The following is a 22245-nucleotide window of genomic DNA, read 5'->3' on the forward strand; positions in this document are numbered from 1 at the left end:
AGCCATACCTTGTTGTCCGGGGCGGGCTGGCAGTCCTCCAGCCTCACGCCAAAGGCCCGGGGGGCAGATTTCTTGTTTTTCTTCATGATGTTGATGCCCCATGGGGCTTTTTGGGAGCTGCTTTCATCTGGGGAGAAAAACCCACAGGATCGCTTGCTAATGAGCAGGGATAAATGGGAAGAGCATCTCTGCTGCCCTATGGGGACCAGCACGATGGCAGCCCTGGGGTGAGGATCCCTTGCTTGCAAAGCCCCTGGGTTTGCCATGCCGGGGTGCCCCACGCCGCAGAGGTGGAACCTACCTTTCGTGACGGCTGCATCCTGCCTGGGGGACCGGGGCGCGCTGGTTCCCGTCTGCTTCAGGAACTCGGCTCGGATCCCCAGCCCACGAGAGCCCTTGGGTGAGGAATCGGGCTTGGCGCCCGCGGGGCTGCGGGGAGAGCGGGGGGCTCAGGGGGGGCACGGCCGGGGGCACCAGCCCTGCGCACGGTCCCTGGGCAAAACCTCCCAGCAAATGCCGGCATCGTTCCCGGGCTGCCCGGCATCCTACCGGTGCCCATGGGGCTGCACCCCACACCGGGTAATGGGGGCCACTGGGGAGCACTGGGTCGCTTTAACCCTTTCCTCAGTGCCGGTTTGGCTGAACCGGACCCCGCCAGCATCCCCAGCGAAGCCGGGTGCAGCTGGCACCTCCGGCACTGCCCCATCAAGGGAGGCACTGGCTTTGCTCCATCACTTTAAAATCGAGGCGAATAAAGCGCTCGGGGGGGGTCTCGGCGCCCACTGCCCCTGGGTCCATACCTCACTTTCCGGTAGTCGTTTAACTTCTTGTTGATAAGCGCTTGGCTGGCAAAACCGGGGTCCTGGGGAGGCAGAGAGAAGAGGGGAAGGGAGAGCTTGAGCAGCAGGGAGAGCAGGGCATCGCGCGGGGCCAGGCAGGACCAGGCAAGGGCAGGATCGGATCCCTGCTGCCCCGAAACAGCCGGCGCCCGCCAGCGTTCGCTGCCCCGCTGCCGTCTCCGGCGCTCCTTGCCGCAGCGCAGGGCGGCACGCGGGGTCTGAGCCGGACGCGGAGGTTCGGGGACAGGCACGTCCCTCCGCGGCACGCACACCTCCATCTGCGCACCCGCCGCACCGCGCGGCATCCAAAGACGCGCACCCGTCGCCGCAGGACGCTGCCCGCAAGGGTCCTGCTCAGCGGCACCACGACCCCAGTGGGTGCCCAAGACGGCACCGAGCGCTCCAACCCGGCAGCGCCTTCCCTGTGCCGACGCTGCCGGCCCCGCCGAGCCTCCTGGACCCTCCAGAGCGGGGCCGTGCCACAGAGAACCAGAGACCGCTCCGAGCTCAACGCACCCTCCAGGGCCGGAGCCTGCCACAACCCCAACACGATTGATCGCCGCAACCAAACGAGGCCGTCCCAGCACCGCGGGGAGATGCCACGCGGCCAGCCCGGCGCCGGCACATCCAGCCCCACGGATCCTCCGCTGGAGCCCACGGCCGCGGGGAGCAGCTCTCTCCATCTCCGACCCGAGCGACCCACTGCACAGACCGCGGCTGCCCGGCAAGGACTCAGCCCCAACCTGGCGCCAGCCCCGGCAGCCGGCAGCACCGCGTGGGCACCATGCCCAGAGCTCCCTGCCAGATCTTTCTCTCTCCACCGAAGGAGACGCGACGCGCTGCGGCAGAGCCGCGCACGCTCCTCTCCCACCGCACCACCGAACGCCGCCGGCGGATCTGGCGCCAACCCTGCCTGGAAGCGCCGCAGCGGCACGCGGAGAGCCACGCTCGCCGAGCGCCCCGGCAGCGGCGGAACCGCGCTCTTCTTGGACGCCGCGGCGCCCGCGAGCCCCCGTCGTGCCCCCGGGAGCGTGGCGCGGGACCGGCGAGCCCCACGCCGGCCGGCCGCGCAGGGGCCGGCCGTGGCCTGGGGAAGCAGCACAAGGCAAAGAGCCGGAGAGAGCCGAGGCGGTTAGTGCCGGGAGAGCCAGAGGCAGCCGGGAGCCCCATGTGGCTCTCACCTCGCCCTCAGCCTTGCTGTTCTCCCTGATGACTTTGATCCAGGCCAGCATGTCTTCCCGATCCTCTGCCTGAAAGAGATATTCACAGAAGTCAGCGGTCGTCAGCCGGAAGACGTGCTTCCTCTTGGTCTCGCTGTAGGAGATGTCCACCAGGCACGCTCGGATGCTGATCGGCGGCTCCTCCTCACCTGGGGCCGGGGCGCAGGTCACCGCCTCCCGCCTGTCCTTGCACAGGTACAGCGAGTGGGCGCGCAGCACGGCGAAGACGCGCTTCCACTGCCGGATGCCTCCACCGACCTTCTGCGGGGAGAAGGGACGGGGGCACGGACCTTCAGGGATGCTCGCCGAGGAGAGCGTCCACCCGGCGTTGATGGCCGGGCTTGGGCTGGGGTTGGGGGGGGGTGTACCCGCTTACCTTTCCCTTTTTGGTGAGGATCTGCTTGCAGTGGAGCCAGCCCTCCTTCCTCACGGCGCTGAACGGGACGTCCGAGAGGTCGGAGGTTGAGTGTCTTTTGGAGCGGGCGTCTTCGGACGTGCCGAGGCTGTCCAGGGACTGCGGGGGGGGTGGGGGGACGGGACAGGAGGCCAATATTGGGGTGATGCTGTCAGCACCCCCCACTCCACCGGTGTCCCACCCAGGCAGAGCAACCCTGGGCTACCCTCTTATAGAGGTACCTAGGTGGGGGGCACCCCCAGGAACCCCAACCCTTGCCGTCACCCAACACTCACCCCATCGGTGAAGAAGCTCCTCAGCATGCGGAGGCTGGGGACCCGGCTGGGCATCCTCCTGCGGGGAGAGCAGCCCCCGTGAGTGGGACGGTGGGGAGGGGACAGGAGCCATGCGGTGGTGGGACTGAGAGGGTGGCGGGGGGGTCCAGCCCTACCTTAGGATCTTCCCCTCGTCCCGAAATGTGTTCAGACCATCGTCGCAGGACTTGGAGCGCTCGGTGGTGATGGCCAGGAGGTAGGAGGAGCGGCGGCCGGCTTTGATGCTGCCTGCGAGAGGGAGAAGGGCAAAAGCGCACGCTGCTCAGCCCAGCGGGCACGGGACAGACCTCCAGGGCAGGGGGCTGCTCCTCCTCCCACTGTGGCCCCCAGGACGATTATTGGCCCCCCCCCCAGCACTTACTGCAGTCCTGGGAGTAGTGCCGGCTCAGGGCAAAGGCGAAGGTGGGCGAGGAGGGGCTAGTGGCGACGGCGGGTGCCGAGTTCATGGCGCTGGAGACCACCGAGGAGGCAGGGACGTGCTTGGCCTTCAGGTCGATGCTGGGGCTGGTGGGTTCGTCTGTGAGAGGGGTGGGCAGCGTTGCAGGAGGGGTCGGGGCAGGATGGGGCAGGAGGAGTCCCCACTGGGACCCCCCCTGGCATTTCTGGCAGCTGGGGGGGTTTGCAGGTGCCTGGGCTGGGCTGGGGGACACGTTCCCACCTCCAGAAAAGCCAGGGTCCCGTCCTCCCCCTCCCCATCTGGCCCTGGGGTCCCTCCCTGGGAGCAGGCATGGGGCAGGCTGCGGTGCAGGAGGGAGCAGAGCCGGCAGCTCCCCCAGACCCATTTGGGTCCCCACGGGCAGAGGTGGCCGGGCACGGAGGTCCCAAGTGAGACAGGGAGCGGGTCATCCCAGACGTGTCCCCATCCCCACTTTGGAGCAGGACAGGAGCACGCAGGGCTCCAGTTCACACCCAGCCGTGCCCAGTAAGAGGTACCAGGGGCTGGGCAGGGGGTGTGGGACAACAGAGAGAGGGGTGAGGCTGCTCGAGCCCAAACCCTGGCACCCCATCGCCAACACCTGCAGCCCTGAGGGGTGCTGGGCGCAGCGGGTGCTGCTGGTGTGGCCCCTTCCCATCCCCGCGCTGGCCACAGACGGACGTTCTGAGACGATGCAATGTGTCCTGTCCTCCAAAATACGCCCTCCCTGGCACGGGACTTGTTAAACCCTCCTCCCGGAGCCAGCCACCCTCCCCGCCCCGACTCACCGATGAAGGGGATGGATGCCAGCGAGTCCTCGGGGGCGGCCAAGGGAGCCACGCGCCGGCCTTGCCGCTCGGCCACCGGCCTCTCCCCTTTGCCGCTGGCCGGCGAGGGGTCGCAAACGTCCGTCTCCTTCGCCCCCTCGGGGAAGACAAAGTTCATCTGCCGCAGCGGGGCTGGCATCTTGCGGCCCGTGGGGGGCTTCTGCCGCAAAACCACTTCTTCCCTCCGCTCCTCTGGCTGCTCGGCTACCCGGCTGCTCTCCGGCCGTTGCTCCCTGGGCACGGTGGGGACCGGTGGGGGACCGGTGGGTGGCGGGATGGCAGGGACCACCCTCTCCGGGAGCGGGGCGGCCGGCCGCTGCGAGATGCTGAAGGTGGGCAGACCACCGAAAGCTGGGTCACGGAAGGAAAGGGCGTGCAGCAGCCCGGTGCGGCGTTGGAAGGATGGGCTGTAGCTCCGGTAGCCGATGTAGCCCGAATCGTCTGCGCTCTGCAGGTTGGGCTGCGATGGGTGCTTCTGCACGGGCGCCGGCTCCCGCGAGGAGGAGGAGGAGGAGGAGGAAGGCGCGAAGGAACCGTGCGGGATGGGCTGCCCGACGGCGGCCACGGTGGCCCGGCAGACCCTCTCAGGTGGCCAAGCGGAGCGGTCGAGGTGAGGGGAGAGCAGGGCGCTGGGCTCCAGTGCCTCCATGGAGCGCCCGTACCTGCCCAGGTAGTGGTCGGAGCGGGCTCGGGGTGCCCAGCCCTCACGGGAGGACTGCAGTAGGGTGTCATGCGAAGCGCTGTGGGGCCAGCCCCGGGGGGCCGCCGCCGAGCCCCCCAGCCGGTCCTGGGACACGCTGCGGTAGCGGGGCGGCATGGCGTGCCGTCGCTCCTCCGAGGAGCTCCGTCGCGGCTCCTGGCTGCAAAACCAGCGGGACAGAGCCTGCTGGCACTCCTGCCGACCGGGTGCCCGCTGGCCACCCGTCGCCTCCCGGGGGGTTCGCCCAGCCCCCGCCAGCCCCCCGACACTCTCCTTGAAGCCGCAGTGAGTCCGATGCTCCGGGAGATGCTTGGGGACCCCGTAGCAGGAGGAGGTGGCGGGGGGGATCCCGTAGCGATCGGGCAGAGAGGATGCGACGTTGCTGGGGCAGCCGGCGCGGGAGAAGGAACCGGGGTGCCCGTGGGGTGCGGTGGGGCGCGGGGGGAGACCCCCGGGCTGCGGCTCGTCGGGGCGATGCGCGGGGCTGCCACCGGCTTCGCTCCGTGTGCTGGCGAGCGCGGCCGTGCCGAGCGGGGACGAGGGGCCCGCGGCAGCGGGGCGGTGGGCGCGGGTGTCTGGCGGCTGGCCCGGGGGGGGCTCGGAACCCCGTGCCTGGAAGGGGTACGTCTTCCGCGGGTAGCAGATGGGAGGGGGCTCGGGGATGCTCTGCGCCCCACCGGAGTACGGCTCGTTGCCCTTCAGGTAGGCATCCTGCGAATACGCCTGCAGAGGGGACGGGAGGTCAGGGTGGGAGGGGGCCGGGGCCACAACCCCCCCCCGTTTCCACTGCAGGGATGTTTTCTGCTCCCCCCCAGCAACCTGTGAGCAAACCTCCCCGTCGGGGTGAGCTGGCTGCAGTCTCCCAGCTCCCACTTTCCCACGGGAGCACTGAGCAACGCTGCCACCAACACCAGTCCCTCCGTTCTCCCCACCGCCACGCAGTGCCCTCCCCTCCTTCCTAAAATACCCCGGCACGGCTGGCTGGGCCCGGCTCTCCCTTCTCACTTTTCACAGGCGCCTCTGACTCCACGCCTGGGGGATCCTCAGAGCCCAGGGTAGGCACAGACATGAGACTCCCCACCTTGCCAGGGCTGTAAGACCCCCCCAGCGCAATGGGAAGGGGTCCCCCAGGCTGGGACCAAGCAGTGGTGCCACCTAATAGCCAAAGCTGGGGTCGGTGCCGGCAGCTTTGGCAGCAGCACTAAGTGGGAAAGCTCTGGGAAGCAGCTGGGACCTGAGCAGCACCAGGCGAAGCCCCACGCACCCCCCTTGGCTGCCCCCCAGACCCCAGCTCACCAACAGTAGAGCCACTTGGGATGCTCCAAGGATAAGCCAGACCCTGAGACCCAGAGCAACTCGCCCTCCAGCTATGCCTAAGGATGCTCGTCCCCCAAAAAACCAGGGGCCACGTCCCCCATCCTTCCTGCCCCGGACCCCCTGGTACCTCCATTTCTGCACCCATTGCTCCTCCAGGGATGCTGGTGGGGCCCTGTCCCCAAGTGTCCCCAGCAAGATAAGGGCATTTGGCCACCCCCACCCAAGATGCAGGAGCAGTGCGGGCAGGGACAGACCAGCCCCTCAGGGTTGGTGGGGCGGGAATGCCGGCACAGCCTGGGGTACCCAAGCCCTGGAACCAGCCTGGTCCCTGGCAGCCGCCTGGCAAACTCACCAGCTGGAGGATGTCCTCATCCTTGGGCATGATGGAGAGCTCCAGCACATCGTCACTGCGGGGAGAAGGGACGGAGGGGTCAGGCTGGCCGGGTTCGGTCCCAACCTGCCCCCAGCAAGGCCAATCTCGCTCAGACGGATTCCCCATGAGATGAACGTCCCCGTCCCCACATGACAGTGTCCCTGGTCCCCTGCAGCACTGCTGCCTGTAGGGCATCCAAGTGACTCGTGGCTCCTGCCAGCCCTGGTGAACACCCAGGGCGACAGTACCTGCTGCGACGTGTCCCCTTCGCGTCACCTCCCTGGGTCTGCCCGTCCCCGTGCTTCTCCCATCCCCGGGAAGGGGACTCACCTGTTTTGGATCAGCGCGATGACTTGCGAGTAGGTTTTCCCAATGATGCTCTCCCCGTTCACCTTGACCAGCCGGTCCCCTGCAGAGCAGGGGGAGAAGACAGTGTCACTGCAAGTCAAGTGGGGAGGTGGTGGCACTCGGCTGTCCCTACGGTCACTCACAGCAGAGTTGGAACACAACCAGGGCTTTTGCCAGGGGCAGAGCCAGGTCCTGTGTGGCAAGGGGAGCCGTGGGGATCCCAAAACCAGCCTAACCCATGGGGACCCCAATGCTGCTCTGAGCATCCCAGGCCAGGGACAAGAGAGCAGAGCCCCTGCAGCACCAGGGAGCAGAGAGAAAGGGGAGAAAAAAGAAGGAATACAAGAAAAAGAGCAAAACAAGCAAGAAAGCCCCTGGCAGAGGAGGCAGGGCATCGCACGCATCCTGTGAGAAGCCTGGAGCCATCTCCAGCTCCGAGAGCCCGGACGCCCCACATGTCCCCGCTCACCGGTGCGCAGCCCAGCCTGGTGTGCTGGCCCGTCCTCCCGCACATTCTTCACGAAGATGGTGTCCATGGGCTCCAGGCGGCTCCGGGGGGGACCTGCTCCCCGGGGACAGAGCGTCAGGGAGCCACCGGCACAGCCGGCTCCATCCCACGGCAAGAAGCATGCTTGACTCCTTCGTGGTAACCTCCTCGCCTCCCCAAGCCCAAGCGTGGCAGCCCTGCCTGCACCCGGGACCTGCAGAGCAGGGGTCCTGCCCTGGGTAAAGCCCCCCCCCCCCCAGGGCAGCCCCCTGGCACCCATCTCCCCCAGCTGCGGCTCCTTTGCAAGAGCAAAAGCCATCGGGTGCTGCAAGAAACCAGAGGGCGGATGGGCCGGGGGGGGTGACAGATGGATGGATGGCAGAGGGAAGGTGCCAACAAGGGATGCTGAATCCCCCCGGGGACCACCTGGAGCGAGGCCAGTGTCGTGTCCCCCCCAGCCCCAATGGGTACTGGGTGCCAGGTCTGGCCACCGCTGCCTGTGCCAGCTCCCTGGGGAGGGCAGCCTCGGCGCCTTGTCACCCTGCCAGCCCGCCAAGCCGTTCTGACACCTTCACATTCGCTCACGTCACCGTCAGCCTCCGGGAGGAGAGCTGGGCTGCGTCCCTGTCCCCAAACACCCCACGCTCAGCCGAGCCGCCTGCCACGGTGGGACCGGCGTTGGCCACGCCGCAGCCCCTCTGGCTTCAGGACAGACCCCCTGCCTCGGGCACAAGGTCTAGAGAACCTCCCAAGGGTTTTGGGGACACCGAGCCCATCTGGAACGCCAAGTGCCACCCAGCTGCTGCCGGAGCACCGCGCCGCTTCACCGCCAGCCAATATTTAGGGCCGCGGTGCCAGCCAGCGGAGACGGCGGACTGCGTCCCCCCCAGCCGCAACACCCGCTGCCACCTGTGACGGCCACGTTCCCCCCCAGACCCCTACGCCCACCGATCCAGATGGTGACATCCCCTTATGTGGGGGTCCCCATGGGTCCCCGCTATGCTGCGGCACCGGTGCTCACCTGCTCGGTTCCCGTTCTCCTCCTCCTGCCGAGAGAAGAGAAAAACATTTATTTGGTGGTCAGGCCAGGGCAGCCGTGGTGGGGGAACCAGGTGGGGGAACCAGGAGGGGACCAGAGGGGTACCAGCCCCACAAAGCCCCTCGTGGGACCTGCACGTCCTTCTGCCCTCCGCCGCCCCCGGCTAAAATTACCTTCTGACACCGGATCCGGCCGGGCCGCCCGCGCAGTCCCGCCGGCGGGCAGGGAGCGGGACCCGCCACAGCCCCCCGTACCCAGCTGCCAGGGAAGGGGCCGGTTTTGGGGCAGGGGAGCGGGAAGGGACCCGGCCAGCCCTGTGGTGGCATCTCACCCTTCTCTCGGACCACCAAGCCTGGCCGGGGAGACCCCAAGCCCCCGCAGCAGGGTCCCGGGGGAGGGACGGAGGTGCCCACTGGCACCCACACCACCGCAGCACCCGGGCAGCAGGTCCCGGTGGCAGGGACCCCCTGGAAGGAGACGGCTTTGGGCGGACGTCCTTGGAGGGGCACCGGCCACCAGTGGGGCTATATTTAGCCGTGCAATTATTTGGCATGGGGAATGTGTCCCTGGGTGGGGGGGCTATCTCTGCAGCCTCCTGCTGCATGGGCCAGGCTGCCAGGGCTGCAGCGGGCATCTTCGGGGGGGGGATGGCAGAGGGGTCCCGGCACCCCCTTCCCAGCCACGGGCAGGGGACAGCACTGGGATCCACATGGCTCTGTCGCTTGGGGTGGGAATTGTGTCCGTGGGCTCCTGCCCTTGCCGCTCACATCCTCCCATGGGGACCCCCCCTACAGAACCACACTGCCCAGGGTGGGGGTTGCCCAAGCTGGGGCAAGGCACTGGGTGCTGGCACCCGTGTGGGGCTGCACCCACTCTGCTGAGCCCCCAGCCTTACCACGGAGCCGGCTGCACCCTGGGCTGCTCAGCCCCACGCGTGGGTCCCAAGGAGGGACCCAGGCACCTGGAAAGCGATTTCTCACTCCGCAAGTGCCAAATCCTGCTGGCTCCAGGGGTGGGCATGAGCTCGGCTCCAACCAAGAGGCTTTGCCAGCTGCAGCTCCCTCCCCAGCTCCCAGCCAGCGCAGGGAAGAGGGGACACATCCCCGATGTCCCCAGGGAGGCCAGGTCCCTCTGGGGTGCTGGGAAGGGACCAGTCTCCATCCCAGTGTGACGGGGGGACATTCCCAGTGAGGAGGAGGAGGGGGCTGGAGGCATATCTCCACAGTGCCCATTGCATGGCGGGAAGGAAAAGCCACATCCCACGGCGTTGGTACCCATCCAGCACCATTGTGGCACCGAGTGGCTGCCGCGGTGCCACGGCAGGACCGTGGGGCCACCAAAGGCCCCTGGGGGCACAGACTCGCCCGTCTCCTTGCCCCTCCTCACCCTGTGGCACCCTGGAGCCCTTCCCGACCCCCAGGGCAGCCCGACAGCCCCGCTCCCAGGGCTGGGGCCGAGGTTGGGTGCGGCGGTGCCAAAGCACGGTGTGGTGAACGCAGCTCTGCCGTCATCCTCCCTGCTGAGTCAACCCCACCGAAACTCAGCCCCCGGACCTGGCTGCCCACCGGCACCCATGGGTGCTGAGCCAGCTGCACCACACCCTGCTCCGCCAGCCCAGGAGCACCGGCTTTGGCTCAGATGGGTGCCGGGAGCTATTCCCAGCCTCTTTCCAAGAGCATCTCTGCCTCCCGGTGCTGATCTGGCTCCTTCCCACGCAGCCGCCGTGTGCTCCCGCCCTGGCGGGGCTCAGTGCTGGTGCCCAGCGCCGCGGGGCGGGATCGGTCCCTTGCTCTTGGAGGATGCCTTAGGAGCACGGGGGAGAGGTGGAAGCAAGCGAGTCGGTTTGGAGCAGGTTTGGGCCATCCCCATGACGAAAGCTCCTTTGCAGAAGTCACGCTGCCGGAGATGGGTCAGGTCCATGTTCCCCGGTGCAGGCAGGAAAAGTGCCGGCAGGAAGGATTTGGGGAAGCAGAATCGGGAGCCTGGGAAAAGCGCTGTGACGGAGGACGCTGAATGGGGACTCCGGCGAGTTGCTTCTCCCCACCCTGTGACTCACTTCCCACTGCAGTTCCCTGCCTGCGGGGAGGAGGCAGCGAGTGCCGGGCCATGGGGCAGCCGGAGCCATGGGGCTGCAGGCAGCCGTGAAGCTCCAGGGGTGATGGGAACATCCAGGTCTGCCCAGGCCAGAGCAGGGAAAGGGCTGTGATGGACCACGCGGCTCCCAGACACTTCTCCCTTCATCTGCATGAAGCTGCCGCTGCAGAAAACAGGGCGAGAGGGGGGGATTTCAGACCCCGGGGGGCTTGGAGCCGGCACGGCAGGAGAGCTGGCTTGTCACCTTCAGGTGCAGAGGGCATGGTCCATGCTGGAAGCTGCTGGGTGGTTTTGCCAGGTCCCTCCATCCCAGAGGGAAAAGGTGCTGCCCGGATTGGGGCTTCTCGATGGCTCAGAGGGTGCAGGAGGTGATGATGGGCAACCCAGGGTTGGCTCCCCACAAAAGGCAGCACCTGGGAAGGGTCTGACATGCAGCGGAGCCAAGATGCGATCCCGGCCGCCGAGTCCCGGGGCAGATCCAGCGCGAAGCCTCCCGCTGACAGCCAGGAAATTGGGAGCCGTAAATCTGCTGCGCTAGAGGTGGTGAGCACCGGTGGGACCTGCCGGTGCTTGCCGATGCCTGAGGGGACGAGCTGATGTTGGTCAGAGGAGGAGGAGGAAGGTTGCGATGAAGGGCTCAAACAGCATCCTCGGAATCACCCACTCCCAGGCTCAGCTTCGCGGTGGCCGTGTGCGGTTCGCTTCGGCTGGAGCGACGTCCCATTGCATCAAGCCTCTCCCTGGCCTCGGGGCTCTGAAGTGCCTTTTCCTGTTGTTCTCAGGGATGCCGGAGCCATCGTTCAGAGCTGAGGGATTCTCTCCATTCCCGCAGACAGCCGTGTCCCTCACCAAAAGGCTCTGGGACGTCTCCGGAGACGCTGCCGACTTGCTGCTCACTCAGAGCATGTCTCCCAGCAGTTCCGTGAGCCCCTCCATCCCAGGGCCACCCATGGGTGGGGGGCAGCCCCAGGTACCCCAACAAAGCAGGCAACGGACAGTCCGTTTCGCAGCTCCCCAGACCCTCCCTGCCCACCCCCAACCCATATACAAGCATCCTGCATCCAACCACAGCACCTCGAAGTCCCTCTCTAGCAGCCCCAGGGGTCCCCAAGCCCCCCCCCCAAACCCCAGCCCAGCCCCCCCAGGTCCCAGCCCTACCTTGGCGGTGGATTGCACCGCCGACTCCGGGGGGTAGACGATGAAGTGGCGGAGGGTGAAGCCGAACCCCCCCTGCGAACTCTTCCGCAGCACCACTGTCTTTGGACCCACCCAGGGGAAGGGTCCCTCCGGGGGAGCGTTGGCATTCGGGGACGCCCCATCTCTTCGGCCCGGCGTTGGCTGTAGAGGACGAGGAGGAAGATGTCACTTTGGGCGGGGGAGTGTAGGCAGTCAGCCCCCCCCAGCCTCCTCAAAGCCCCATGCTGGGGGCTGAAATCTGCTGGAAAAGCCACTCTGCTCCTTGGAACCCCCTCCCTACTCCCAGCTTGGTGGCAGCAAATTCCAGCCCCCATAGACCATCCCACCAGCATCCCCCGAGACTCCTCGTATAGGGTCTTTTGGGAGAAGACGCATGGAAAGGAAATAAATAAAAAAAAGGGGGGAGACAACGAGCTGTGCCTGGGGGTCTGGATGGGACCCAGGAGGCAGTGCGGCAGGAGGAGAGATGGGGGCGGTTGGGGGAGATGGGTACAAAAAGTCCCTTTCCGATGACACCACGGTAATAACCTCAGGCAAGCCGGAAAGAGCCGTCCGGGAGGCGGTTGGATGAGTGATGCTTCCCGAGATGGGGCAGGGACCTGGCACTGTGTCGGGCTCTGGCAGGGGACACTGGCTGGAGCAGCGGATGGGACCAAGAGGGACATGGCTCTGTCCCACGGCCCCCCAGTGTCGGTGTCAGGAGGGGGAACGGGGCCATGGCAGAGCCGGAGCAGCCACAGGCATCTCGCCTGGCACCCGGGCAGGGAGCTTGGAGAGACAGCAGGAATCCTGACACCTTGGCTGAGTTCGGGAGGGTTTAGCACAGCCCCGGCGAGGGATGTTGCTGCTCTCTGTGGCTGCACATCTGGCTGCACATCTGGCTGTGCATGCACACCAGCCCTGCTGAGGCAGGAGCAGCCCCGTGGCCAAAGGGAGCAGAGGGCCCCGCCAGCATCGAGCTCTGCTAAAATCGGAAAAATCGGCAACCTGGGAGCGGGCAGGGACAGGCAGGGGAGCGGCAGCCCGGCAGAAGGGGATCCACCGGGGTTCTGCCCAAGTGCCGTCTCCTTCCCCGCTGCAGCAGCCGGAGTCAGCCCATCCCGGGGCGAGGGTGTTAAAATTCAGGCGCTGTCTCGGTTGAAGCGATGGATGGAGAGCGGGGAGGGGAGAGGGACGCACAAAGGGACGAGGCACAAAAAGCCTTTGTCTGAGCCTGTGCTGAGTGGGCCTTTTCGCTGCCGGTGGGGAAATCTGAAATCTGACAGCAGCTCAGCGGGGCCAGGCTGCGCCCCCTGTGCTGGCACGTCCCGCACGGGGCCTGGCTGCTGGTGGGACTGGGGGTCCCGTTCCCCTGAGGACAGGGTCCCCGTGGTGAGGGTACGGCTCTGGCACTGCAGCCCACAAGGCATCGCCCTGGCACGGCACCCACAGACCCACTCCATCACCCGGGGAGGGGTACAAGGGCTTTGGGTGCTCGCATACACCGCGGGTACCCCAAAACATAAAGAGACCTGCAGTGCTCCAAATGCTGGCACAGGAGAGCCAGAAAACCCCACTACCAGCACCATACAGGGGGCAAAGCTCCCCACGAGCCCCCACACCCTCCCTGCACCGCAGATGTCCCAACCGGTGACCCAAAACCAGATGGCAACGGGCTCCCCACGCTCCCGCAGGGACCCCCACCCCTTCACCCCGGGGCCACGAGCATCCCGGCGCGGCGCCTGTCCCCATCTGCGCCCTCCATTGTGTCGGCCGCCGGCTCGCTGGATTATTTTTAAGCTGACAGCTGAATGTGCCCTGCTGATTCTAACCGGCACAGACAAGCCTCAGAGAGGGTACGATCAGTGGAGACACCAACGGCAGCACCGACCCGCAGGGATGGGGACGTGTCCCTGTGTCACGGGCACACCGGAGCCGTGGCTATGGTTCCAGCATGCCCGTGACACAGGGACACGTCCCTGAGTGTGGTGTGCCCGTTACAGCATCGGTGGTCCCCCAAACCTAGTCCCATGAACCTGAATCTGGCCTTACAGCTGAGCAAAAGGAGATACCTGCATCGCAAACAACCCCCCCAGATTGCTTTCCGTCTCCATCCCAAGGTCCCGTAACTCACGGCGGAGGACAGATCATTTGGGAATGCTCCCATCCTGCAGGGACCCAGCACCCTGACCCTGCTGCCAAGGACGGGTGTTCGCCTTGCCCTGATTAAGTTTCCTTTGGGACTTTTACAGTCTCAACGTGGTGCCTCTCCCCCTCCGGATCCCAGCTCCCCCTTGTCCCCCCAGCCTGACAGGGGAAGTCACCCACTGCAGAGACCCTGCAAAGGGCCCTGCAAGGGGGAGTGGGCAGAGCAAACCATCCCAGACCGCTATGCCTCAGTTTCCCTCTTCACCCACCCTGGCTTGGAGCATTTTGGGCTGCAAAGCCCCCAGCTGTGGGCTCGGACATCCCCCAACGCTGGCTCACAGCCCCACAGATGCTCCAGCTCCCCCGGCAGTGGGGTTGACACCCGATTTGTCACCTCAGCCATTTGTCCTCAGCACCCCGTCCCCCCTCCCCGCAGGGGGACAGTTACCTCCCGACTTTTTGGCTTTATTTTAACCTCAACCCGGCAATTTCTGCCGTGCTCCCACCAGTTGCGTCCTGCCCCTTAGCCTGGCTCCCCCAGGCCCCTGTCCCGCAAGGGCTGTGGGCAGCGAGGACTGGGGGGGGAACGGGGGACCCCTTGTTCCTTGCGAGAATGGCTTGCGCAAGCGGCTGCGACAGCCCAGGTCTGGGCATGCCGCCCCCCTGGACCCCTGCGCCCAGACAGCCCTAACGCCTGCAAGGTCCCTTGCCCCCCCAGCATGGGTGTCACCGGGTCCCTGTACCCCATGTCACCGTCCCACCTCGCTCCCCCCCATGGGGACACAATGGGAGAGGGAGCTCCCCTCCGGTGTCCCGCTCCTGCAGACCCCTTCGGGGGGGCAGGATCCGTCCCCCCTCCCGGACACGGCGAGCAGGGCAGCAGGAGCAAAACACCCAGGCGCAGCCCTGTCCTTGCCAGCCCTCCTGCCTTCGCAGCCACCAGCCGGGACCCCCCAACCTCAGCCCTTCCTCCAGCATGGGAGGGGACGAAGGGGAGCTGGGACAGCCCCAGGCCACCCCCCACACTGGGGGGAGCCCCCCCATCCCCTGCCCTCCCCTGCAAAGCATCCCCCCCCATCCCCCGCCTCCCCAAAATGAGGCGCGACACGCAGCGTCTCTGGCACGCGGTTCTCACCCGGCGGCACTTGTCGGTGCGGGGGGGCGTGCGGCCGTGTCGGGGGGCCGGGGGCCAGCGGTGGTCCGGGGCGGCAGCGTGGCAACGCAAGCTGCTCAGCCAAATGCAGCGGGGCTCGGGCGAGCTGCAGTCCACCCCGACGGCACGCTCGAAGCGCCAGCCCTTGCCGGCTCGCTCCACGCTCCACAGCCCCTTGCTCACCACCGTCACGGGGCTGGGGGCTGGCGGGGGTCTGGGGGGGCCCCGCAACACCCGCCGGGACCCCCGCTCCCCTCTACCCACGCTCTCCTCCACCATGCGGCCGCAATCCCGGCCCAGCTTCGGCAGGCGAGGTGCAGCGGCGTGGGCTGTCAGCCGGCGGCCGGCACGGCCATGGGCTCCGCCGCCTCCTTCACTGGCTTCGACCCCCGAATTGGGGAGCACGGCGGTGGGGGCTGGCTGCCGGGGGTGGCGTGGGGCCGGCTGCGCCGTCTCGCATGGCTCGGGCGACGCGTGGTGCTCCCAACCCGGCGATGCCGCACGCAAGCTCGCACGCTCCGGCGAGCGACGGCAGCCCCGGCGCGACGGGCGGCAGCCGGCCCCCACCCAGCCACCCGCGTTGTGTGGGGATGGACGGAGGGTGGGAGGGAGGGATGGAGGGATGGACGGAGGGTGGGATGGAGGGATGGAGGGATGGACGGAGGGTGGGAAGGACAGAGGGTGGGATGGAGGGAGGGCGGGCGGCCGCACGCCCCAGCTGGGCTGGCGGACTGGGGCTCAGCTGCTGGCAGGGATCAGCGTGCCCAGCCCACCGCCCCCCGTGCCGAGCCAGCCCCCGCCGCCTGCAGTGTCACTTTGCCCAGACTTTCCCTTTTTTCTTTCTTTCTTCTTTTTTTTTCCTTTCTTTTTTTAATCCACCCCCTTCTTCCTCCATCACCCCGGGCAGCATCCCACCCTCCCCACTTCCTCCTCTCCCTCCTCCCGGCCCCTTCCTTCCTTCCTTCCTCCGCTTACTCTCCACAGGGCACCGGGCGATGCCGGGGACAGGGAGGGGGACAGCCTGCGGGTGCGGCAAGTGTCCCCCCCTGCTCGCTCAGGAGACGAGCCACCACCGGGCTCTGCAAGGGGGGAGCCAGTGGGGGCTCCAAGACACGCCTGGTCCCCTCTCTGTCCCCAGCACCCAGCACCAGGAGCCAAACCAACAGTCCCCCCAAGCCCCATCTCCCATTTTGGGGGATACCCAGGGCTACAGGCACACTGGGTCCCTCTTGTGCCCTGGGCACGGAGCCACCAGCCCCCAGGGTTCAATCCTGGCTCCCCAGTGTTGAGCCTGCAGGCAGGGATGCCAAACTGCCCTCGTCACTGGTTCCCGGGGGCTCCCGCTGCTCCGGGGGGACAAAACACCCTTCCCCAGCCCACCCTGCAACCCCTTCGCGCCCCCCGAACCGCTCTCCACTTTGGTGGCCAAAACCTGGGAGGAATAAGGAAAACAGCAGCACCTTGGCGAGCCCAGCGCCCGTGGACACCCAACGCGGGCAAGGGCTGTGGGTGGGCAGCATCCCCCTGCCCTGCCTCCCCCCAACACTGCCTGTCCCCATTCCCGCACGAGGGGGTCCCGTGCCACATTCCTGCCGTGCTGGAGGCCAAGGAAAGGCACGTGCGGCCGCGCCGGGGAAATGCCGGGCATTGCTGGGATTGCAGCCCGCAGCCTTGGGGGCCAGCAGCCCCGCTCACCACGGCCCCCTCCTCTCCTTTGCCCCTCTCCACCCCATCAGCAGGACCAGCCCACCGGTACGATGCCACACGCCCCATTCCTGCAGCCACCAGCCAGGCTGGCACTGGACACCAGTAAGGTGCGATGTCCCGCGGACTCCCTGCATGCTGGCAGCGCTTCGGCGTTCAGCACATCCCCAGCGTCTACCCCGGCCAAAGCGCCACGGCTCTGCCCCAAAACAGCCCCAGCACCTGCCCTGAGCCCCGACAACGGGCTGGCTTGACTTGGCTTGGTGGCAGCCACATCCCCAGGGACCCAGCTGCACATCCCCAGCGCAATTCATGGCACCGTTCCGGTGCCTCTGCACCGGCAGCCCAGGGAGAAATCAGGACGGGGAAATGTGGGAGCCAAATCCCTGCTATCGCCTTCCTCCCCTGGCCAGCCCGACATCAGCTGGGTGCGTGTGCCGGGGCTGGGGAGGGGGGTCTCCCATGGGAACCACCCCGGGGGCAGCCCCGCGACCCCCCCCTAAGCCTGGGGACAGGCAGCCTGCAGAGCTGCCGGCATGTCCCGGCAGGCAGAGCTGCCCAGGGCAGCGAGACGGGGCTGACACAGCTGTTGGTGTGAGCAGCACCCGGGGGGGGCTTCGCTTTCCAGCTGGAAGGGGGAAAAGAGCAGCCTGCTGCGGTGGGCTGGCTCCGGCTGGGGGTCCCGGGGCAGCTGGAGCAGCACGGGCTGCCCTGGGGACAGCGGGTCTGATCCTGCCACCTCCGCTCACACCTTTCCTGGCAGCATTCAACAAGCAGGCAGGAGCTACCCCAGCAGCCTGGGGGTGCGGGGATCTGCTGAAGAAGGGGTCCCCAGCCCCCGGGGTGGGGTGTCAAGAGGAGGACGGGTCTCAGGATTGTTCCCGCAGCCCAAAGCGGGAAAGGTCAGGCGGCGTTCGCGGGGGCAGATTCCACCCCGAGGAATGCGAGCGCGCCTGGATGCCTTCCAAAATACTTGTGTTTTGCACAGGAGTGTCCTAAATACGCAGCCAAACAGGAGCAAGGGGGAAGGCAACACGCTCCCGGCATGCACCGCCGGGGCAGGCGCGCAGGCGTTTGGGGGGGGACACACACGCACCCACCCGTGCACGCACCCACGCTGCCGGTGGGCTGCAGGGCCCTCTGCCGGCATCGCCCCCCTGCCTGCGCCCCCAACCAAACCTGTTGGGAAACTGAGGCACGGGCTTCGCTTGCCTTCACCCGGGGGGGATGTCCCCATATTTTGCACCAATGCCACCCCCTTGCCCCATGGCTGCTGCTCCTGGGGGTCTCCCACCCTGCTCGGACCCTGGTGACACCCCCAGGATGGGACCCGGTGGTCCCAGCTTGGCGGGGGTGACACTTCCCACCACCACGTCCCGGCCCCACCAGCTGCGGCTGTGGGTCCCTGCCAGCGGGGCCATCGCAACCCCTGGCACGCGGCGAGGATAACGTCACGCTCCAGGCAGGAACAGAGGACAGAGGGACAGGCAGCTGCCGGTCCTGCCACCGCCACGGCGTGCTGGGATCGGTCCCAGCCTCCCTCCTTTGGCACCGCTTTCCACGCGGGAAGGAGGTTTCTGCAGCACAGAGCCGGCGGCGTGCAGGGCCAGAGGGGGGCAAACGCTAATCCCTCCCGAACAGCGAGCTGAGATTAGGGTCAGAAAAATGAGGTTTTAATAGGATTTTCAGGGAGGAGAAAGCCATGTTGAGACAATAACCGATTTCCAGCCCTTATATGGCAAAACTGCTGCCTGCTCCCACCTGCGACGGGTCCCAGTGGGGAAGGGGGGGACTGGAGTCCCACCCGCACCCCTCGGTTCCAGCCAGTTCTGGTGGCATTTGGGGAGGCAGCACCCCCAAAGGCAGCCAAGACTGATGCTCCCCTGCAGGCAGGGGCTGCTTGCACCCACCCGTGCATCCCAGGCAAAGCGAGGATGCTCCAGCAGCGGGACCCGGCCCAGGGGATGTGGTGGCAAGAAAACGGGGGGCAGCATCCAGGTGACCGCACCAGGAGCAGCCGGACAGCCCGCCTGGCCGTGCCCCAGCCTCCAGGATTACCACCCTGCAGGAGAAAGCATTTTAATTCTCTTTAACCCAAACCAGGGCTGAGGAGCTTTGCAGCTCAGCGGGGATTTGGGGGCTTGCTTGCTTACTTGCTTGCACATAGCCGGCGCATGCTCCCCTGCCCCCCGGGATGTCTCTGCCCCGGCACGGCACGGCTGCATCCCCCAAGGACCAGGAGGGAGGTGGGCTGGGAGCCGCTGGGAAGCAGATGCACATCCCACGTGGGAGCAGCAGAACTGGGAAGAGGAGGCAGCAACACCTCAGTGATGGAAAGAAACTGGAAGAGACGTCTCCCGGTACCCACCTCGGGCTGCTGGCAGCCCCTGGGCCATGTCCCAGCCTGGGCAGGGATTTATCAGGATGGATGCACCATCCGTAGGCAGGGCAGGAACCCCCCCAGACAGCTTTCAGCTGTCGGGATGAGCGAAGCTGGCAAGGCTTGCTCTGAGCATCCATGAAGTTGCCAAGCGGACACTGTCCTCTCTCCCCACCAGCTCCACAACCGCCCGGCTTTCAGCCAGCACCCAAGCACCCACCGAGCCGCTCACAGTGCCGCCGTGCCTGGGCAAACCCCACAGACCTCGCAGGGGAACCAGAGACGGCTGCCGGGACCCACGGCTCAAGCAGAGGCATGGGTCTCCCCATCCTCACAGCCAGTCCTGGGGACGACACAGGACAGGGGTCCCGCGGGAGATGTTGGCCCAGCAGCACCAAGCGGCTGGGTGGGCGCTGCCAAGGGCACGGCTTGACCCACTGCCATATCCTACCCCATGCCGGAGCCACCTGCCTGTCTGGGGACCCCCACCTGCATCCCCATCATCCGAAGCAGCCAGGAGGGGAGTGACACTGAGCCAAGTGCCAAATTGAAGCGGAGCGGCAAGGAGGCCGGAGGAGCCGCAAACTGGCTCTCTGACATTCCTCCCGCTCCGGTTTGGGTGTTAACGTGGGGAAGGAAATCGCCTTGTTCCTTCCCAAAGCAAACTTTTATCTTGACAGCGTCTCCTTTGCAGCCCCGTCGTCAGCCCGTGCCGGGTCCCCGCTTGGCTCCGTCCCCTCCCAGCTGCACCGTGACCAAACCAAGCTCCCTTCTGGCACCCTCTGTGCCCGGGACACCAGCCCCAGCTCTGCAGAGCTCTCATTCCTGCCATGTCTCAAAGCAACAGCCCCGGAGGGCTCCAGCTCACCCAGCCAGGGGGTCCCTAGTGCCACATTCAGAGTAATTTGGGAATGTGGCCAGAGAGCCTCATCCCTTTCCTGACCTCTCCTCACCAGGCTGCCAGCCCCAGTGCCCACCGTGGCTCTCCGGCCACGTGGCTCTGCCTGTGCTGGTCCCCACCACTGTTGGCATCCCTGGTCGAGGTCCTGGGGCAGGATCGTCCCCGTTCAAGGATGTGCCGGCGGCCGCAACGCAGGCTGATGCCACCACATCGATACAAGCATGTACACGTGGAGCCTGCCCACGCTGCCGGCTCACGTGCCACCTCTGCTCGCGGCCCCACGTCACGATGCCGGGGCAGGATGCGGCTCCAACTCAGCCCTCCCAATTGTGCAGTGCCACGCTCTGCCTGCGAGAGCCCACCGCAGCACCTCCGGCCCCAGAGCGGAGTTACCTGCAGGGGACAGACCCGCAAGGGCCGGGGGATGCTCGCAGCTTCCCAGGACCACAACCCGGGGCAGCTCTGCCAGCTGGGACAGCCAGAGGCGGTTTTGGGGACGCTGCATCCCCTGTTAACGCAGCGGCTGCCTATGGCGCTGGTGGTGCCACCGTCCTGCGGCGAAGCCCTGCGGTCTCTTCCCTCAGAGCATCCTCCGCGCCAGCCCCCTCCGTGCCCCCCACCCATGGGTCCCCCAGCCCACACGGCTCATCCTTAACACACGGTGCCAGCTGGGAATGTGGCTCCGAGGCAGGGATGAGGGCTGGGGACATGCACCGGAGCCGCACCAGGTCTGAGCTCAGCAAGGACGTGCCTGATGGCCCCCACGCCGAAGAGGCTGGGAAACACTGAGCCAGAGTGACACGGAGGAGAAGTTTTATCTCCCAGCCCACGAGGAAGTGGGACCAAGCGGGCTCACTGCCAGGGCTGCCTTCATCCCCAGCTCCTCCTCCTCTTTCTCTACCCTGTCCTAAAAACGGCGTTATCGGCAGCAAGCCCTAGAAAAGTAACAGGATTCCGTTTCCTGTTTTTCCCATGGAAACCCTCAAATAGAAGCTGGCCTCATTATTGCAATTTTTTGGGTCTCTTTTTTTTCAGCAGGGCTAACAATGAGCCATTTCCTCCGGCGGCTCCGAGAGGCACCTTGCGCTCTGCTCCCACTTCTCCATGGCGGAAAATCCTACCCGGGGAGGTCAGGGGAAGGCTGCCTGCTCCTTCCAGCCTCTGCCCCATTCAAGGCCGGGGGCCCAGGGTGGGGGCCGTGGCCGTGCACCCCTCACACCCGTGGGGGACCCCCTCGCACCTCCGTGGGGTGCTGCCTGCGGACAAGGGCCAGCCTGAGGGCTGGGGTGGGAGCGCAGGGGTGGGCGATGCTCCGATGGGGGGGATGCACAGAAGTGCCACATCCTGCATCCCTCACTAGATGGTGAAAATAAAAAGCCGAGCGGGGTCCTGAGCCTCCCTCCAGCCACAGCGAGGACAGGAGGCAGCTTTGGGGACATGGATTTGGGGACAGCCGTGCTTCAGCAGCACCTCCTGTCCCGCTGCAGCCCCAGCACCGACACTCAACGGCGTTTTCCTGAGATTAGGAGCAGCCCAACATTTTTTCCCGCAGCCCACGCGCATCCATAAGCCAAACGGCCAGCTCGTCTCCCCTCCATCACCTCCCCACCCCACCGCTGCCCCCACACCCGGGGACATCAGCATCCCGCTGCTGGCACCACACCAGTCACCGCCAGCCCCGGCGGGGACCACGCTTCACCCCCAAAAGCACTGGCACCACAGCCCGGCCCCCCGCCTCGCACGGCAGAAAAAAGAGCCCACTATGTGCCACAATAGCCCGATTGTCCCCCGGAGCCACCGGGCTCCGTCCCACCCGCCCTGGGGTTGCCCCACGCGCTCGGCCCCATCAAGGGACCTACTGTTGCTGTCAGGGTGGCTGGTGAAGGGGGTGGGGGCACGGCAACCATGGGGACCCCTACGCCTGCACCCCGGGGTGCGCAGCAGCAGGTCTGGGGGTGCTGCCCTGGAGGTGCCGCCGAGGGTGGATGTTTTATGGCAGAGACGGTCCTGCCCCACGGGTGGCAGGGCAGGGGGGGTCACAGAGCCCCGGGACCTGCCTGGTTGCCCACTGTGGGGGGATCCGGCCCCCCAGGACAGCACCAGCGGCTGGGCTCAGGGATTATGGCAGGAATCTACTCCCTACGCCTGGCCGGACACGGCTCACCGCAGCCCTGGCTCCCTCCTGCCGCAACGGGGTCTCGAGCAAGCAAAGCACTTGCAGGCACAGGCCAGGGGACCCCGCTGGGTCCCACCCCGGACCGAAAGCAGGATCAGTCCCCACGGTCACCAGTGTTCCGTTTCGGCCACGTTGCGATGACTCAACCCCCATTTCCCCTGGGGGGACCCCAGCTCCAGCTTTGCCCTCCAGCTCCCATTTTCCCAGCACGGCTGGGGA

The 22245-nt window shown here is 66.7% G+C and overlaps 1 protein-coding gene across 4 annotated transcripts in view; it reads right to left on the minus strand.

Annotated features, from left to right (window-relative positions):
- Nucleotides 1-22245, minus strand: part of ARHGAP23 (Rho GTPase activating protein 23) — a 38546-nt gene that overhangs the window by 6420 nt on the left and 9881 nt on the right. For 3 of the 4 annotated variants that reach the window (XM_069786466.1, XM_069786464.1, XM_069786465.1), the window contains exons 2-15: nucleotides 11547-11726; nucleotides 8277-8301; nucleotides 7238-7330; nucleotides 6751-6829; nucleotides 6400-6454; nucleotides 3992-5453; nucleotides 3150-3305; nucleotides 2905-3016; nucleotides 2750-2807; nucleotides 2436-2573; nucleotides 2021-2320; nucleotides 801-862; nucleotides 302-429; nucleotides 9-127 (exon numbers count right to left, since the gene is read on the minus strand). In XM_069786466.1, coding sequence (XP_069642567.1) covers nucleotides 9-127; nucleotides 302-429; nucleotides 801-862; nucleotides 2021-2320; nucleotides 2436-2573; nucleotides 2750-2807; nucleotides 2905-3016; nucleotides 3150-3305; nucleotides 3992-5453; nucleotides 6400-6454; nucleotides 6751-6829; nucleotides 7238-7330; nucleotides 8277-8301; nucleotides 11547-11726 — 2967 coding nt within the window. Of the gene's footprint in view, nucleotides 1-8; nucleotides 128-301; nucleotides 430-800; nucleotides 863-2020; nucleotides 2321-2435; nucleotides 2574-2749; nucleotides 2808-2904; nucleotides 3017-3149; nucleotides 3306-3991; nucleotides 5454-6399; nucleotides 6455-6750; nucleotides 6830-7237; nucleotides 7331-8276; nucleotides 8302-11546; nucleotides 11727-14847; nucleotides 16937-22245 lie in introns of those variants that run through there. The other variant, XM_069786463.1, reaches the window with a different exon arrangement.

The sequence above is a fragment of the Haliaeetus albicilla genome, chromosome 7, assembly GCF_947461875.1.
Source record: "Haliaeetus albicilla chromosome 7, bHalAlb1.1, whole genome shotgun sequence".
In the NCBI taxonomy this organism is placed as follows: domain Eukaryota; kingdom Metazoa; phylum Chordata; class Aves; order Accipitriformes; family Accipitridae; genus Haliaeetus; species Haliaeetus albicilla.